At 37.3% G+C, this 19,985-nt stretch overlaps 1 protein-coding gene across 2 annotated transcripts; it reads right to left on the bottom strand.

Moving 5' to 3' along the window:
- Positions 1-3,828: 3,828 nt before the first annotated feature.
- On the bottom strand, positions 3,829-18,838 carry LOC117989677 (xanthine dehydrogenase/oxidase-like). 2 transcript variants are annotated; one of them, XM_069503980.1, is made up of 17 exons: positions 18,709-18,838; positions 17,369-17,526; positions 15,951-16,111; positions 14,212-14,585; positions 13,537-13,757; positions 12,978-13,080; positions 12,559-12,686; positions 11,361-11,648; positions 10,196-10,357; positions 9,605-9,733; positions 8,998-9,482; positions 8,316-8,499; positions 7,283-7,478; positions 5,977-6,743; positions 5,525-5,717; positions 4,750-4,863; positions 3,829-4,157 (listed from the first exon to the last, which is right to left on the bottom strand). In XM_069503980.1, exons 1-17 carry the CDS (start codon positions 18,749-18,751, stop codon positions 4,087-4,089), a joined length of 3,777 nt encoding a protein of 1,258 aa, XP_069360081.1. In that variant the 5' UTR covers positions 18,752-18,838; the 3' UTR covers positions 3,829-4,086. The 2 variants fall into 2 exon arrangements, with proteins under 2 accessions (XP_069360081.1, XP_069360082.1); XM_069503981.1 differs by lacking the exons at positions 3,829-4,157; positions 4,750-4,863; positions 5,525-5,717 and having other exon boundaries at positions 6,601-6,743; positions 7,395-7,478.
- Between the last annotated feature and the right edge of the window lie 1,147 nt (positions 18,839-19,985).

The following is a 19,985-nucleotide window of genomic DNA, read 5'->3' as shown; positions in this document are numbered from 1 at the left end:
CACGTCTGCCCCAGCGACCATATATTCTGCGGCAGACGTGGCCTGCTCACTGCCACTTCAGCTGGCTAATTCGTTGAGCTATATCATTCACTTTGGTTCTCCGACGTGGACCTAATCATAATAATTATAATTTACTAGCTTATGCCGGCGACTTCGTCCCCGTTTACTACACAAATTTCAAACCCCTATTTTACCCTCTTAGGGTTGAATTTTCAAAAATCAATTCTTAGCGGATGTGTACGTCATAATAGCCATCTGCATACCAAGCCCGATCTGTCCAGTAGACTTTTGTTTGAGCTGTGAGTTGATAGATCAGTCAGTCACCTTTTACTTTTATACAGGGTGTAAACTAGTACGCTAGTAAAAACTTAGCGTTATTGTTATACCTACTACCTCTCTCTCTCTCTCTCCGGCCGTTCCTTCATTACTGAATATCGTGGTCCTGGCAAACTTCCCTCGAATGGATTATCTGTTTCCACCGGCTTCTGTCGGTGGCCATTTTCACTATGTGATAAAATCCACACCTGCTGGATCCCCTTAACTGGTCTGACCACCTAGTTGGTGAGCGGCCTCTCGCTCTTTTGCCCTCCGTGTTGCCCGTCACTATTAGCTTTCCTAAGCTGTCGTCCCCCCGCCGTATGATGTGGCCGATATATGAGAGCAGTCGTTGGTAACATATGGAGGAGAGTCGAGCAGTGATTCCGAGTTGCGAAAGGATAGACACGTTTGTGCGTTTGGCAGTCCACGGAGTCCGTAGCATCCGCCTCCAGCACCACATTTCGAACGCATCTATTCTTTGCCTTTCTCTTGCTTTGGTAGTCCATGTCTCTACGCCATACATAAAAATTAGGAAGATTAAGGCACGAACGAGACGAGTCTTGGTTTGCCTGTGGCAGTGATATGCCTCTGTATACTACCTAATAATATGTTATACTACCTAAACACAATCCAATACCAATAAGCATTTGCCTCATTTGGTAGTTTTAGTGATTTAGAATTTTTCAAACCCGCAATGTATAGCGTGCAAAACTCGGGTCAGTGCCTCACCTACGACGTGGCAATGACTCCGAATGGCCTACTTACGCAACGTTCGTTGACCTCTTGCGTCAGTCAGATGTTTTATTTGCAATATAATATGGTGAACTTTAACAAACTATACGATTTTTTGTGTTTTTTCGCGTTTTTTTGGTGTTACCATAATAAGTAATCATCTTCATATTCGCATCCTCTTCTTACTAATCTAAAATGAAAAGGACAGACATAAAAATAAAATTCGTGCTGTCAAATCTCGTGAGTACCTACTCGTGACTTTAGCTGCGAGTCGCGGGCCCTTTGTTTAAATTTATAGAGTGTACTAAAATTCAGAGTCTTTATATGTAAAATTTATGTTCTGTCCTTTTTTAGCAATATTAAAAAGAAAAAGATGCAGATACTCTAAATTTAGTTTAGAGAAAGACAACAGAATTGGAACCGTCTAACTAATCAGACCAAAGAATTTGCAAGTACTACTACGGTCTTATAGCTCAATTCTCAATTTGATCCTGAATCGATTATGTCAAATATTAGGGTCTAGAAATGCATGCTGGTTCTCTCTATAACTTGAACCCTCAATAAGAATGATTTCCAGAAATTCCACACGAACGAAGCCAGGACGGGTCAACTAGTTAAGAGTATAGCAACAAGCCAACAAGCACTAACAAAAAAAAAATTTAACTTAGCATTATTTGTCAAACAGCGCAAATTTTTTATTTGCGTAATGATTATGAGGTATTTAAAAATCCCCTTTCATAATATTATTAGGTGCGTAAAATAAGAAAGTTAAATACAATTATGCCTAGATTAGATAAGGGACATAATAGAGGAGCTGACGAACAAAACGGTGTAATTGCACGAAATTTTACAGAAGGAGCAAAAACTGAATAAGAGATTTTGTTTACTGTTATGCCGTTTGATCGAAATCACGAAGTTTGACTTAACTTTAATACAGTTTTAGGCTGTTTTGCAGACAGACAGACAGACAGACAACAAAGTGATCCTATAAGGATTCCGTTTTTCCTTTTGAGGTACGGAACCCTAAAAAGTTATAAGCATTTAAATATTTCTGATTAGACAGAGATAGCAATATAGAATTATGACGTCATTTTAACAAATGCCATAGTAGCTTCGTGCGGGTTCATACAAATTTTCGTTTTGCGAGAAAGGGATAGAAGACCCTCCCGCTCCAAAATTAAAATGCCTGTAACTTTGTAAATCTTTGTTGGATTTTAATATTTTTTTCAGCGTGCATCATTATTTTTATCCTAGTTTATAGTAAAGTAATAATATTTATCAAATTCAAAAGTAGTAAAATACCCAATTAGGATTAGATCCAACAAGCCAGGCCACAGAGCTAGTGGTCTAGCTTACAGCGATAGCGATTTCCCAAGAGACTCCATTCAGCGCTTCCAATGCACTGAAATTAAAACCTGTCTATTTTCTAAATTGGCTTTTTAAGACATCATCTCCGGTCACATTCCACTGAACGGATTTGCATACCTTATTGCAAAATCAAACTCGCCAAAATGCACAGAATGCGATATAATCGAGGATGTGTATCACGTCTTAGTGGAGTGTGTACGGAACGAAATAGAAAGGCATAATTTTATAAATAGGTTTAATATTGATTTGAGAGATGTGGGTACTTGTAACAGTGTTTTGGCCCTCCCTTTGTCTAAGGAGGCCAGAGCACTGTGCAAGCTGTATAAAACGTACTCAAATCTTAGAAGTTAGAACATAATGAAATGTTTGCTCCTATGAGGGTGACATGTTTAGGTTGTAAACAAACCCTCTACAAAAATCTAGAAAAAAAAAAAAAAAAGACATATCATCATGATCAACCCATCACCGGCTCACTACAGAGCACGGGTTTCCTCTCAGACTGAGAAGGGTTTTTGGCCATAGTCTACCACGCTGGCCATGTGCGGATTGGTAGACTTCACACACCTTTGAGAACATTATGGAGAACTCTCAGGCATGCAGGAATCCTCGCGATGTTTTTCTTCACCGTTAAAGCGAATGATATTTAATTAATTAAAACGCACATAACTCCGAAAAGTTAGAGATGCGTGCCCGGGATCGAACCCCCGACCTTCGATTAGAAGGCGGACGTTCTAACCACTAGGCTATCACAGCTTGTAAAGCTTGTTTTGACATATGCTGTCATCTAAATATATAAAAGGACTAGCTGATGCCCACGACTTCGTCCGTGTAGAATTAGGTTTTTAAAAATCCCGTGGGAACTCTTTGATTTTCCCGGATAAAAAGTAGCCTGTGTCACTCTCCAGGCCTTTGTCTATACGCATGCGAATCAGACTCGCGCACTGAGGGTTCCGTAGTACAATCGTATTTTATCGACATTTTGCACGATAAATCAAAAACTACTTACTAGATCTCGTTCAAACCAATTTTCGTTGGAAGTTTGCATGGTAACGTACATCATATATTTTTGTAGTTTATTCATTTTCTTGTTTTAGTAGTTACAGGAGGGGACGGGGACACACACACACACATTTTACCACTTTTGAAGTGACTCTCGCGCAAACTATTCAGTTTAGAAAAATACATCTATTTACCAAGTTTCAACAGCATTAACTCTAATAGTTTCGGAAAAAAGTGGCCGTGACATACGGACGGACAGACAGACGGACAGACATACATGACGAATCTATAAGGGTTCCGATTTTTGCCATTCGACTACGGAACCCTAAACAAGAGATGGTTGCGATTTAATGTCAGGACAATAAATATTCGGGGAGGAAAAAATAAAGGAAATTTAAAACACACGCATATTTTTTATTGATAACTAGCTGACCTGCCCCGGCTTTCCTCGGGTGGAGTTTAGAAAATTAAGGGGGAGGTTGAATTAAATTTTTCTCTCCGTAAGAACCATCCTCGTACTTCAAGAAATATTATAAAAAAAGAATTAGCGAAATCGGTTCAGCTGTTCTCGAGATTTGCGATCAGCAACACATTTAGTGATTCATTTTTATATTATAGATAACTATATTATAATATTATTAAACAAAAGGTTTCATTAATTGAACTTTTTTAATAGAATTTGAATTCCTCCAATTTAGTCTCACAAGCCAAACTGATCATCTCAACAGTATAAGGGCCATCTGAAATATAAATGGAAAGAATAATTAAGTAGATTTTATCATTCACAATGAACCAAAAACTTAATTAGCTATAATCCCATGAAACAGGTCGTATGGTGCAACATGCAGCAATCGACATGCACGTGCAATTTCTGTGAAAGTCCCATCAAAATAGATTCAGCCGTTCCGAAGATTAACCCGTTCAGACAGACAGACAGACAAAAATTTTAAAAACGTGTGATTCAATTATGGTACAAATAAGATAACCATATGAGCTTAATATGAGGTAGTTGTTTCGAAATTACAGACAGACACTCAATTTTATTTATTAGTATAGATATAGATATAGATATATATTAGTTAGATTAGTATAGATATAACTAGCTTATGCTCGCGACTTCGTCCGCGTGGACTACACAAATTTCAAACACCTATGTCACACCGTTAGGGGTTGAATTTTCAAAAATCCTTTCTTAGCGCATGCCTACGTTATAATAGCTATTTGAATGCCAAATTTCAGCCCGATCCGTCCAGTAGTTTGAGCTGTGCGTTGATGGATTAGTCAGTCAGTCAGTCACCTTTTTCTTTTATATATTTAAGAAGATAAAATTACCTATATTAAACCAATTGTTGGAGGGGAAACCAGACTCCAACCTTGAAGAAGTAATCGCCTCTCGCAAAGCGAGAGGTATCACCACTCCCATACACGTTGCTGGCTCTGATGTTACTGAAACAAAAATAAAACTTTCAAAACTTACCTTACCTTTGCACAAGTTTAAAAATCTATTAAAAATATGCTCCTGAAAAAAGCATATTACACAATTGAGGATTATCTAAATGATAAAAGAGCGTGGATTTGACCTGCAGCTCGTTCCAGCAACGCACAAGACTGCAAATACTTTTTTTTATACATGGCATACAATATTATGCCATGTTGTGTGAGCGACCGCCGAGTTTCTTGTTGGTTCTTCTCGGTAGGAAAGGCATTCCGAACCAGTGGTAGATGCATCCGACGATTCGAAAGCACTTGTGAAAGTTTACTTGAATTAAAAAGATTTATTAGCTGATGCCCGCAACTTCGTCCGCGTGGAATTAGTTTTTTCAAAATCCCGTGGGAACTCTTTGATTTTCCGGGATAAAAGTAGCCTATGTCACTCTCCAGGTCTTTATCTATACCCATGCGAAAAATCACGTCAATCCGTGGCACCGTTGATTGAAGGAAAACACACTTTCGCATTTATAATAAGGGTACTGATTATTGCGTGATGCTTAGACAATGGTCAATCTGTTCTCATTCTGAGAGGAGACCCATGCTCAATAGTTATTTGGCGATAGGTTGATCATGGTGATGATGAATAACAAAATCAAAAATCAATTTTGATAATCACATTTTGATCCTAAGATTGCATCATTGGTGTAAGATTTTTTTCTAAAATAAATTCTGAAATCTTGGGGAATATCTGTGCCTGTTGGTATGAAATAGTTCCAAGTTCGATCTGTCAGTAGTTCTCCAGTTTTACGTTTAAACACAGTCTCTTCACTTGTGAAATATCCAACACCCATTATAAAGGCACCTTCTACCTATAAATAAACAAAGTAATCTCTATATATAAAAATGAATCGCAAAATGTGTTGCTGATCGCAAATCTCGAGAACAGCTGAACCGATTTCGCTAATTCTTTTTTCATAATATTTCTTTAAGTACGAGGATGGTTCTTACGGAGAGAAAAATTTTAAGTATTAAATTATTTTTAAAGAATCGACTGTTATCGTATCTAACGAAGTTTGCTGGGTCAGATAGTTATTTATAAAAGAATAAAAAGAATATTCCTATGCTTACCTGCCCTATATCAATGTCTGGATTTACACTACGTCCTACGTCTTCTAGCAAATCAACTCTTATTATTTGAAACTGTCCCGTCAAAGTATCAACTTCAACTTCAGCCAGCGTTACACCGTAAACATTGAAATTGTTTACATCACTAGCATCTACATAAGAATTAGCCTGTAAATTGACTCCATCCTGAAACGCTTTGGCTACAAGTTCTTCCCATGTTGGATTTATCATTTGTTCCTTTATTGGATCCAGTCTTTTTAACAGTTGCTCGCAACATCTTTGAACACCAACCTGAACATTCTGCGATGTCAGACTGCCCGCTGTACGGGAGTTGTTTGGATTAAGCATTGCAGTGTTTGGTTTAATAAAAATTTTACTCATGGGTATCTTAAGAAAGTAAGCGCACACTTGTATAGCTTTGGTATTTATTCCTTGACCCATTTCTGTGCCACCATGAACTATGGCGACAGAGCCATCCCCGTGGAAAACTGACATTGTAATATTTAAGAAAAACGGAGCTGAACTTAACCATTTCATTAGTGTAAACCTCAAACCACGTTTCTTCCATCGATTTGCTACGTTAAATTTATTTACAGCAATTCTTCTTTCTTTATAATTAGAATCTGCTATAAGAGTATTCACCATTTCTTCAATATCACTATACTTTGTTCTGTCCAAGTTATTCAAACGTACTTGCAAGGGATCTATACCAAGCTCATAGGATATCCTCTCCATTATTTCCTCCGTGCCAGAAATAGACTCTAAGGTTCCTGTAAAATTTAATTCAGAAAATTATAAAACGAAACTCTCAAATGAGAGGATTTTTTCCGACCTAATTCACATTATCTCAATTTCCTTAGAGATCTCTAACTTTTTGAGAATAAAACTATATCTATAAACCTTCTTCTTGAATCACTCTATGTATTGGTGAAAACCGCATTAAAATCCGTTGCGTAGTTTAAAAGATCTACGCGTTCATACATACATACAGACAGCGGGAGGCGACTTTGTTTTATACTATGTAGAGATGATTTAAAAATACTATGTAAGGGTTGTTCGGTTTTTAATCAGTACCCTTATTATAAATGAATGCGAAAGTGTGTTTGTTTATTGGTTTGTTGGTTTGTCCTTCAATCACATCGCAACGGTGCAACAGATTGACGTGAGTTTTTGCATGGGTATAGATAAAGACCTGGAGAGTGACATAGGCTACTTTTTATCCCGGAAAATCAAAGATTTTTAAAAACCTAATTCCACGCGGATGAAGTCGCGGGCATCAGCTAGTAAAATATAAAAGTATGTATTTTACCTGGAGCCCGAAACCAGGAGTTCGAGTGAGTGTCAGTGATTACGTTAAAACACCTATAATTCCACGTATCTTGGATATAGCAACTAGAAAATACATCAAGGGATAATCTTACGAGAGTTTCGTTGACTATGAAGCCGTTATCATTATACAAGTCGTAATTAAGATACTGAACCACTCCATTTTCGTTAACACCGATCTGAAATTCAAGATTGAATTGATAGAAGATATTACTAATGTAGAAGTAGAGGATCACCAAGAAGAAAAATATTACTTAGAAACTATACAAAAGCAAAAAACCGGCCAAGTGCGAGTCAGGTTCGCGCAACGAGGGTTCCGTACTACAGTCGTAATTTTTCGACATTTTGCACGATAAATCAAAAATTACTATGCATAAATATAAATAAAAACCTGTTTTAGAATTTACAAGTAAAGCCCTTTCATAATATGATACCCCACTTGGTATAGTAATCTTACTTTGACAATTGAAAATACTCATTATTTGTTCAAAACACATTTTAATTTTTTTTCTTGTGATGTGACCATAAATTCACGGTTTTCCGATTTTTCCTCTGTCTGATATAAGATAACTCTATTTGCCAAATGATTCTAGGTCAACGGGAAGTACCCTGTAGGTTTCTTGACAAACCGACAGACAGACAACAAAGTGATCCTCTAAGGGTTCCGTTTTTCCTTTTGAGGTACGGAACAAAGATCAAAGGGAAAGACGTAAGACTGTGAACCTTAAAATATAAAGAAGTTTAAACAATATTAATGATACGGAACAACTAACTTATTAGCAGAGCCTCAATAGCTCAACCGGTATAGGAGTGGACTGAAAACCGAAAGGTCGACGGTTCAAATCCCGCCCGTTGCACTATTGTCGTACCTACTCCTAGCACAAGCCTGACACTTAATTGGAGAGGAAAGGGGAATATTGGTCATTTAATATATCTTATATTCTTTAAAAAATAAAATGCAAATTCTTTAACAGAATAAATCGTATAGTAATAATTATAAACACCCTCATACATACTTCATAATCAGTCGATGATGGCATTCTCTTTCCTAATGCTCGTGTTTGACTTCTTAGAGGCAAAATAAATCTGCAGGGCCGGTTTAGTTTGTATGTAACTAAAGCACATGCAGTAGACACTATGTTCTGTCTTGATATCTTCGCACCATAGCTACCACCAAGGCGACGTACCTTGACATCTACCCTTAAATTTTTAAATACCATTTTTACTGAGCACCATAGATTCCTTATACATGAATGGTGCACACCATAAATATGTCGGTACATAGAATAAAAACAAAAAAATATAAGAGTAAACAATTTGGGTGGTCTTATCGTTACCTAGTAATCTACAACCATTTCATTTTTAGATGAAGATCAAACTCAAAGGATTAATTCAATACTAGATGATATGATTTATTTATGACTTCGTCCGCGTGGATTTAGGTTTTAAAAATCCCGTCAGAACTCTTTGATTTTCCGATATATAAAGCTACCTATGGACTTTCCGGGACGCAAGCTACCTCTGTACCGAATTTCATCAAAATCGGTTAAGCGGATAGGCCATGAAAAGCTGACAGACAGACAGACAAACTTTCGCATTTATAATAATATTAGCTATGGATTAATAATCCTGCAACGTTGCCATTTGTCTGCAAAAATTTCAGTATTAAAATAATAGGTATTCTGTTTTTTAATTTACCTGCTTTCTTCAATGTTTAAGCAACGGGCCGTTTGAACCTGATCTGCATCTATGTATTGAGAGGTCGGAAAAACTTTTAATCCCTCTTCAGTAGGCAAGGATACACACATCATGGTTTCAAAACAAAAATGATATTGCCATAATATTGTGCGATTGCCTTTTATAATTTTAACAACTTCATTGCCTGTTCTGGTAGCTGGTACAGATGAAAAAAACGTAGTTTTTTGAGAATTGTTTTTATTTACCCTTATATCAACAAGCGGCTTTCTAACATCACTATAAGTAACTTTTACCATCAGTGTAGCTCGGTTCGCTAAGTAATATGTATCGGCAACTATGATTCCTATTGGTTGATTATAATATTTCACTTCTCCACTGCAAAGTATTTCTTCATCTGCCGTAAAATCGGTTACATCGGGTGACGTAAATGAATTCAGACCAGGTATATCTTTTGCTGTATAAAACGCTATAACTCCTTTTTGTTGCTGTAAAAAATATTAAAAATATCTTTAGGCTTTATTTTTTTATAGTCAATTTTAAAATTAGAGAAGAATTTGTATTTGCTATTGAAGAAATGTTACTGTTCTTCTTCTCAAGGTTTACTTACTAATGCTTCTGTGGCATCTATACTCGTAATAGTTCCCAATGCTACGGTGCTGAGCACAAATGCTGCAAATACCTCCCTTGGAAATTTTGACATATCATCAGTATATTTTGCTTCTCCTGCACATTGTAACTGTATATACAATTTGAATGAGTAAATTAATAATCAATTATTCATACCTAATTAAAGAAATACTAAATATTATTTGTTACAGTGTATGTGGATATATACCGTTTTGTAAAATCAGTTGTAAGTAGACACTTCACAAAAGTAAGAGAAAAAATTGTTTTAGATTCTTGTAAAAACCTAAATTCACGCGTACGAGATTGATGGCAAATGTCTATGTAAGCATAAATTCACAATCACAAAGATGATGATTAATAAAAGAAAAGCCGACTGACTGATGACTGACTGGCTGAACCACAGGGCGGATCAGGCTGAAATTTGGCATGCAAATAGCTGTTATAATATAAACATCCGTTAAGAAAAGATTTCTGCAAATTCGACACCTAGGGGGGTAAAATGAGGATTTGAAATTGGTGTTGTCGCGAGCATAAGCTAGTATTAAATAGATTGATTTAATTTGAATCTTACCAGAGCTTCCGTCTTGGGTATTGGCTGATTGATTGGCCAAACAGTTGGATCAGTCGTGAAGGACTGAAAGGCTGTTGAGACAGGGCGATTTTCAGGTAACTTTATAGCACCAGATCTGTATCGTGGATTCAGTATATTTTTCGGACACAGAGATAGGAGACCCTTCAAAATGGAAGCCACAAGTTAGAAAAATACAGTTATAATTAGAATGCGAATGGCGTCGATTTTGTTGTCTTTCTCTAAACTAATTTTAGAGTATCTGCATCTTTTTCTTTTTAATATTCTTAAAAACTAAAAAGGATAAAACATGAATTTTACATTCAAAGTTTCAGTGCACGCTACAAATTTAAACAATAGTGTCGCGACTGTCAGCTAAAGTCATGCGGTTTGAAGGCACTAAATTAATTTAAAACTGTCAAACTGTGTCTGTCTTTTTCATATTACATTAGTAAGAAGAGGATGCGAACACTCTAAAATTTAGGTGTGCTCAGAATCAGTACCAATGAAAACTTAGCGCTATTATTATACTACCTAAACACAATCGAATATACCAATAACCATTTGCCTTATTCTTGTAGATTTAATAATTTAGTATTTTTCAAACCCGCAATGTAGGTAGGTATAGCGTGTAAAACTCAGGGGCAATGCCCCACCTATGACGTGACATTGGCCCCGCGGCACCTATCTACGCAACGGTCGCTGACCTCTAGCGCCAGTCAGATGTTTTATTTGCAAGACATTGCGAACTTTTAAACAATACAGAATTTTTTTTTTATTTATTTATTTATTTTACACTTTATTGCACACAACACAAAGTAAACATTGAAAAAACACAATACAGGATCTTAATCTAATAGCTGTAGCATGCAAAGGCGGCCTTATCGCTAAAGCGATCTCTTCCAGGCTTTCTTTTTTTTTGTTTTTTTTCAGTGGTAACTTATCAGTAATCATCAGTTTATCACTTTTCTAGCATTTTTTCATTTTTCTAGCATTATAGTAAAATCCTGTTTCCGTAGAAAAAGAGCAACTGTCGAGTTTCTTGCTAGTTTTTCTCAGTTGTAAAGGCATCCGATTCAGTAGATGCATTTGACGATTCACAAGCACTTGTAAAAATTTAATTGAATTAAAAATATTTCTATACTTTTTAGAACAAGTTTTTTATTACCTTATAAAATAATACAAGTGCTAGTTTTCTTCGATACTTTACTGAAGGTTCCGGTGGTAGTTCTACTACTATAAGTTCCTTTGACAACACATTCAGAGCTTTTTGTAATGTGTCATTATTGAAAAGAATTCTGCCAATGAGATATTTTTCCGTTTGTGTGGCTCTGTTGAAGTTCGGCGACAGATCACCGAAAACAATCCTACAGTCCAATACTCGATTATCTCCATTTATTTTATAGAAAAAACCAGCGTTAACTATCGCATGCGCGTTTCTTGATCGTGCTGCTATCTATAAATAAAAAAATGGTTTAAGGTCAAAAGCCAAATCATTTATTCAAATCGGGTACAGTATAAGTTGCTGAATTTGCAATACAATGATGTGGTGATAATTAAGAAGTTTATTTTTGTTAGATCTTCATTTTTAGGGGTCCGTACCTCAAAAGGAAAAAATAATCCTTATAGGGGAGATCACTTCGTAGTCTGTCTGTTGTGTCTGTGAATCAAAATCTATGTAAACTTCCCGTTGATCTAGATTTATGTCAATTGGCAGTTAGCAATGTCATATGTACCTACAAGGGAAAATCCGAAAACCGTGAATTTGTGGTTACATCAGCAAAAAAAATAAAAAGTGTTATTTTTGTATGTTAGTACGGAACACTTCGTGTGCGAGTCTGACTAGCACTTGACGGGAATTTTTTTTGCAATTGTCTGACTTTCTTCTAAATGTTGGGTAATTGAATAAAATGTTATGAAAGTCCATGGTACAAGAAAGAACAACAAGCTTACTATCTCATAATCTGCTAAACGAGATTACATTGTAGGCATTGCCGCCCTCCCATTGCTACACATATAAGAAAAGCAAGCAAACCTTCCGAATTACAATCTATGCATCTTTCACCCCAGTATCGGAACATTCTTAGAAAATGCTGTCGCTATAATGCAGAAAAGCATAAATAAAAAGGCCCCTAAGACACGGGATTTCCTAGTTTAGGGGTCAGGATTCCAGAGAGTTGATTACTGTACTGAGTTGTTTAAATAAATAAATAAATATTAAAAATATTATGCACTGTAGAGTTTTTTAATCATCTCCATATAGATTTATATACCTCAGAAAATTCATCTAGCTTAGCAAAGAAAATACGCTTCCTTAAAATTTAAAACAAAAATCAAGGAATATTTTCTATGATATAATATTTTACCTTGTATGTAACTAATTTATTTTGTTTACAGAATGGCGGCATCAGCACGTTCAATATAACCTTCCTTTTCATATCTTCAGCGAGAAAGTCCCCCATGGTAACAATTGTTTTAGTGCCAGCTAAGGAAACTGTAATGAATGCATAATTATACGTTATCGACCATGCCAGACAACTCAATTAATTTAAATCGGTGTGCATAAATGTAATAAACAATTTACCAACAGAACATAAATATTATTACTTACGGACAAAAAAGTAAAATTTCCAATAATATTTACACAAAATATGTATATTGCATACTAGATGATGATTAGGGTATTTCTGATGGTGAATTGATATTTTAGGTATCAAGCAATGACTATTTACACTAAAAAATATTAATAAATCTTCTCATTTCCGATTAAATGATTTCTGCTTACTTATAGTTAACCGCGCCCCTATAGTCTCGAGTAGAAGGAAAATGTCCGATGGAAACTCTTGATGAGCATGTTTTACCATCAGATTTCCCGCAATTGTTCCAATCTGAAACAGTTTTATATTTCTTCGTAAAAATACGATACAATAACAAAATTATATTAAGAACTTTTAAAGTTTTTAATTGTAATAATATGACTCAAAAGCTTACATAATTTATCTGTCGAACCAGTAAAAAGAAAGTAATTATTTTCAGGGATTTAGAATCTTGAGATAATAAATAAAACAATATTATACAATACAATACCTAATGTTAAACAAACACGTAGCTTAGGTAAGAAAAAAAAATCTGGTGATATTTAAGTATTTGCACCTGAATTTTCAAAAATCCTTTCTTAGCGAATGTCTACATCATAATAGCTATCTGCATGCCAAATTTCAGCCCGACCGGCCCAGTAGTTTGAGCTGTGCGTTGATAGATCAGTTAGTCAGTCAGTCAGTCACCTTTTCCTCTTATATATTTAGATTAAAAAACAGTTATTAGCTTCTCTCAAGTATACTTACATTTCTAACAGCTACATGTGCAACCAGTTGAATATGCTCATATAAAATTTTGAGATACTCAAAATATTCTGTATCGGATGCTTCTCGTAATATTTCAAGGAACTCTGTCAGGGTTGTTCCAGCTCCAACAATTAAATTCTGATCATAAACGTAGCCTTTGATTTCCGATACTCCACTGATGTCGATAAGTATACGTGGGTATTCAATAATTGGGTATGCCCCTGAAAAAAATATTGTAATTATGTTGCCATAGGTATAAAGTAGGTAGGTAAAGCTTATTTCAAATTTTTTTTCAAAACTTGGTACGAATGTTGGAAACGCCAATATTAACTGGACTATAATTTATATCCCTTATAGTCACTACCCCTATTATAAATGCGAAAGTGTATTTATTTGTTGGTTTATTGGTATGTTGGTTTGTCCTTCAATCACGTGGCAACGGTGCAACGGATTGACGTGATTTTTTGCATGGATATAGATAAAGACCTGGAGAGTGATATAGGCTACTTTTTATCCCGGAAAATCAAAGAGTTCCCACGGGATTTTCAAAAACCTAAACCCACGCGGATGATCGATGAGTCGCGGGCATCAACTAGTGCAAAATAAAGCCTCACAAGCAGCTATGCCCAAATTCAAAAGTTTCAAAAGTTTTCGATCATAAAATTATCCTATTACCTTTGCCAGTATTTCCTGCAACGAGCATATAGGAGTCAACTCCCTTAGTACGTAAAACTTGTAGTATATCAGCCACTGTTTGTACTCTAAACCATTGTCTACCATCTTTCAGTTCAATATACAAAATATTATCTTCCAAATCATCGTTAGATACAAAACACCAGTCGTAATCCTTGCAGTCTCTTCCCAAACATGCGTCTTTGGTTTTATTACACAGTTCCTCGATATCAGGCACTTCTATTCGCCCAGGAGCGTCAGAAGCAAACCTTTTGAATGCATCAAAAATTGGTCTGTATCCAGTACAACGGCATAGGTTGCTCGAAAGAGACCTCTCTACATCAAGCATTGTTAAGTTGGGATCACTTTTCAACAGACTGAAAATAATCTACCATAAGAAACGTGTAAAATTGGTAAATAATAAATTACCTACTAGCTGATGCCCGCGACTTCGTACGCGTGGATTTAGATTTTTAAAAATCCTGTGGGAACTCTTAAATTTTCCGGGATAAAACGTAGCCTATGTCCTTCGCCGGGTTGCAAGCTACCTCTGTACCAAATTTCGTCAAAATCGGTTGAACAGTTAAGCCGTCAAAAGCTAGCAGACAGACAGATAGACAGACATACTTTAGCATTTATAAAATTAGTATGGATTATGTAATTATTACGATAACACTAAGGACACATAAGTGGGAATGGACATGTAAAACCGATAGACGTTGGAGACTCACGGCGCTGGTATGGCGACCTCGCACCGGAAGATCACCCCGGTGGAACTCATATTTCACCCCCTTTAGGGGTTGAATTTTCAAAAATCCTTTCTTAACAGATACCTACGAATTTCAGCCCGATCGGCGTAGTAGTTTGAGCTGTAGGTACGTTAATAGATCAATCAGTCACCTTTTCCTTTTATATATTTAGATTGTACACCAAAACCATAACAATAGAAATATAACAAAGATGTTTGCAGGTACAATAGGCGGCCTTATCGCTAACAGCGATCTTTTTTAATAGCTCTAGATCTTTTAGTAGATCTCTTTAATTAGCTCATACAAAAACTTTTTGTTAAGTCTCTGACACTACGGACGGCTAGGTTGCCTTTCCAGCGTCCATGCTACATATTACTAGAATAACTTCAAGGTAAGAGTGAATGGGCATATTTTAGGCAAGCACGCTTACAACCTAGACTGTCAAACGCAACACTATCGTACAGTTAAAAAAAAGAATAAGAAAAAGGCACTATAGTCTTCACCAGCATTTAAATCAAAATTCCATGGCCACGTACGAAGCGATTTGCCCCTCGTTTCTGATTCGAACCGCCGAAGATATCCGAAAGATATGGAATGCCCCTCTAGCATCAGTTTTTCACTTCAATTTAAACTAAATTATTCCCGCGACTACGTCCGCACGGACTACACAAATTTCAAACCCCTATTTCACCCCCTTAAGAGTGGAATTTTCAAAAATCCTTTCTTAGCGGATGTTTACGTCATAATAGCTATCTGCATGCCATATTTCAGCCCGATCCGTCCAGTAGTTTGAGCTGTGCGTTTATAGACCAGTCAGTCAGTCACCTTTTCCTTTTATATTATATTTAGATAAGGGCACAATCAAGTCAAGAGTGAATAGGCATCTTCTAAGCAAGCGCACGCCATCTTAGGCTGTATCAACATTTGCCTGCAAGTCGGATTGTAGCCAAGCGCAGTGTATAAATTAAAAGAAAATGAATGCCAGATACTCACGAGTACATAGCCATCACCCATCCCGGTGTACAGTAGCCGCACTGAGTCCCGTTGTTCTCTGCGAGAGTCGTTTGTAGAGGATGATAACCTTTCAGTCGGTTCCCAACTTGCTCGATGGTTGTGATGTCCCAACCTTGACATGAGGTTACTGACACCAAGCACTGAAACAAGAATTCGCATGATAATAATAGAGCCTCAATAGCTCAACGGGTAAAGGAGTGGACTGAAAATCGAAAGGTCAACGGTTCAAACCCCGCCCGTTGCACTGTTGTCGTACCTACTCCTAGCACAAGCTTGACGCTTAGTTGGAGAGGAAAGGAGAATATTAGTCATTTAACATGGCTAATATTCTTTAAAAAATAAATTATAGGCAAGATTGATGATGTAATGATCATACTGCTACAAAGCAAGACTCCGAAAAAGATGGACGAGCCGCCCATTTTAAGGTTCTAGGCATTGTAGCAATTGATTAAAATATTATCGTGTTATTTCCATATTTTTTTTTAAATAAAAAAGCCGGTAAACAAGCAGGTGGGTCGTCTGATGTTAAGTGATGCTGCCCATGAACATTTGCAGTACTAGAGGAACCGCCAATGCGTCCGCCCCTTGAATAACCCCATGTTGTAATCTAATGGGAACACCGCCGATGGGAGTTGATTCCACAGTTTGCATGTGCGTGGAAAAAAGGATCTGGCACAATGGTCGAAGTGCACCAGGCACCCAGGTAGTGAGCGTGAAATTGCTTTCGGTGGCGTGCGGTGTGGTTATAGAAAAAGGAAGGTAGAATGAAGTCAAACAACTCTTCAGAGCACTCCCCATTTCAAAATACAAAGGCGATGGAACATGCAAAAAGAGAGCTTAGCGGTGCTCCAGGCTTTCTAACGAGCCGGTTACTTTGGTATCTTCACATTTTATTTTATTTATTTTTATTTTATTAGGAAAATCAACAGCTTAAATAAATCTATTATAATCTTAAAATTAAGTAACTACAAGCTAATAATAGATTAGATTAGATACAAAATTAAAAGTAAGATGATCACACTTGACAAGCAAACTATAACTAGATATAATTACGTTATGCTAGCAAATAAATTTATTAAACTTTGGCGTACACTGTTCACATTGCCATAAAATAAGCCTATGCTGGACTCGTTATAAATTGAGTTAAAATTGCGAAAAGCGCGAAAAATTAAGGAATTTGATCTGTTGTTAGTTCTAGACACTGGCAAATGTAATTTTTTTTTGTGTCTGGATGACCGTTTTAATACACGTGAGGGTACAAATAATTTAAGCTTGTATATTGTGAGTGAGTTTAGTTTTTAAAATAGAAAACATTCATTTCATCCTGAATGAGTATTCAGGATGAAATGAATGTGTGATGATGGCTCTGATGTTAATAGTATGATTATAGAGCTTACAGCATTGACGGACTGCGGTGCTTGTCCGGGGCACTTGACAGCACTGACGATGCAGGCTCCGCAGCCCCCTTCCAGGCACATGTACTTGGTGCCTCGCAGCTCCAGGTGCCTGCGGAGGTACTCCAGCAGGGACGTGGTGGACGATACATCTTTGCCAACTGTTTGAATGGAAAAGGATTACAATCCATACTAATCTATACTAATGTGGGAATGCATTGCGAAATGGAACGTAAGGAAATGACAGAGATGCAAGATGTGCGGTGAGTGAAATGTGAAAGGGAGAAGGAAGATGCGAGACAAGATGGCGAAAAGTAAGAATGTAGACGCGTGCCTGTGAACTGTAGGTACTCGGGATGTAAATTAAATAAAAAGAAGTGTTTATGTAACTTTAAAGATGTTTAATTTTCTACTTTACATCCCAGGTGTCTGTCTGTCTGTCTGCTGGCCTTTCACGGCCCATCACTTCAACTATTTTGATAGAGAATTTGGTATAGAGTTAGCTTAGGTACATCCCGGGGACGGACATAGGTTTTTTGCATGCTGTGGTTGCCTATAATAAGCTTGTCATTTTGTGAATGTATTTTAAATAGTTAAAATTGTTTTTGTGACTGTTTTTGTGAATGACTAAGCTGTTGGTAAACCCAATAAAGAAAATAATAAAATAACAGGTTATTTTTTATCTCGGTAAATCAAAGAGTTCCCATTGGTACAGAGGTAGTTTGCATCCCGGAAACTGACATAGGCAACTTTCTATTCCGGAACAAACACACACACACACACACACACATTTTGACAACCTCTCTGGCATGGTGGTATGCGCCGTGGTCTTATTAGTGGGAGGTCCCGGGTTCGATTCCTGGCAGAGGTTTGGAATTTTATAATTACTAAATGTCACACACACACACACACACATACACTTTTGTGTTTGATAAAATTTAGCATACATACAGCATAATGCTGAGCTGGGACCTTTTTCGGGTTGTGCCACACATGACAGTTTGTTCTGCCGCTTCTTTTGCTTGAAGCGCGTTGGGCTTATGCTCAGGTGGAAGAAGCGGCGGAATAGCCAGCTCTTAGTTATAAGATGTGATGTGTGCAACAGTTTTGTTAATAAACGTCTTTCTTTCTTTCTTTTCTGACTGACTGAATGACTGATCTATCAACGCACAGCTCAAACTACTTGACGGATTGGGCTGAAATTTGGCATGCAGATAGCTATTGTGACGTAGGCATCCGCTAAGAAAGGATTTTTGAAAATTCAACCCCTAAGGGGGTGAAATATGGGTTTGAATTTGTGTAGTCCACGCGGACGAAGTCGCGAGATAAAAAATAGTAGTTACCTGAGCACTGTACTCCGTTCACTTTAAATCTAACACAGTCCATATCCGGTTACACCAAAATCTCCAAGCGAATTGCATGCGACGCTTCAATTGTCGCGTTAAATTAACAATTGACTGTCTTACGTCATCACATGCAACAGTCAGATATTTGACGCATGCATATTTTAATGTAGGTACTAGTAATGTATCAAATGTCTAGACACAAGCACGTCTAGACACAATATGCTTATTATACCGTTAGGTGTTCGCACAGAAAAACGACTCGTGCGCACCTCAGACCCGTTATGGACTGAGAGCCAGCGCCTGACAGACCTTCGTTGTTTTATAAAAACTGAAAGTTTCTCTTCGTGTTCCTGTGGTGTATCCCCACCACTGGAAGAGGCAATTTGGGAATTTATAATATATAAATCGTCTCTGGTCTGGTCTGATGGTCTATGGCCATTAGCTAGGTCCTACTGGCCAAGCCATGCTGCCAAATATTTTGACGTTCCGGTACGATGCCGTGTAAAAACCGATAAAGGTTATGGGTTACACACATTTTGCAAATTAAAGTATTATATTGTATTGTTTAATAAAACTAAAAAAAAAAAATTTTAACTCGGATTATTTTTGACACAGGCATTATCACAATTCCATCCAGACTACGACGTCATTCGTGTACCACTAGCTGAAGTCATAGAACGCATTAAAACTTCTCATAGTAAAAAACTAATAGGATAAGTACCTCATCATCGTCATCATCATCAACCAATAGACGTCCTCTGCTGGACATAGGTCTCTTGTAGGGATTTCCACACGTCACGGTCTTGCGCCGCCGCCATCCAGCGGCTCCCAGCGCCTCGTCTGATGGTATTCCGTCCACCTAGTGGGGGGTCTTCCAACGATTCCAGCACCTTGGGACCCCAACGTCTACCGGTTGTACGAACTATGTGCCTTACCCATTGCCACTTCAGCTTCGCAACCCGTTGAGCTATGTCGGTTACTCTAGTTCTCCTACGGATCTCGTCATTTCTGATTTGATCACGTAGAGAAACTCCGCACATAGCTCTCTCCATCGCCCGCTGAGTGACTCTGAACTTTCTTATGAGGCCCATAGTTAGCGACCATGTCTCGGATCCGTATGTCATCACTGGCAACACGCACTGTTCGAAGACTTTGGTCTTCAAGCACTGAGGAATTTTGAACAAGAAGACATCTCGAAGCTTCCTGAACGCTGCCCAACCGAGTTGGATTCTTTCTCGAAATTGGACCTACCCAACTGGATTGTGTGTCAATAT

Source organism: Maniola hyperantus, chromosome 16, assembly GCF_902806685.2.
Source record: "Maniola hyperantus chromosome 16, iAphHyp1.2, whole genome shotgun sequence".
Taxonomy (NCBI): domain Eukaryota; kingdom Metazoa; phylum Arthropoda; class Insecta; order Lepidoptera; family Nymphalidae; genus Maniola; species Maniola hyperantus.
Note: the sequence above shows the minus strand (reverse complement) of the source record. Positions and strands in the feature narration are given on the sequence as shown.

What these genes read in the sequence shown, in the direction of transcription:
- LOC117989677 (XM_069503980.1), bottom strand. Translation starts at nt 18,751, where the DNA reads ATGGACTGTGTTAGATTTAAAGTGAACGGAGTACAGTGCTCAG. An exon ending in TGGGTGATGGCTATGTACTC is followed by an intron (nt 14,586 to 15,950) that starts GTGAGTATCTGG and finishes GATTATTTTCAG; the next exon opens with TCTGTTGAAAAGTGATCCCA. An exon ending in TAGATGCCACAGAAGCATTA is followed by an intron (nt 9,483 to 9,604) that starts GTAAGTAAACCT and finishes TATTTTTTACAG; the next exon opens with CAACAAAAAGGAGTTATAGC.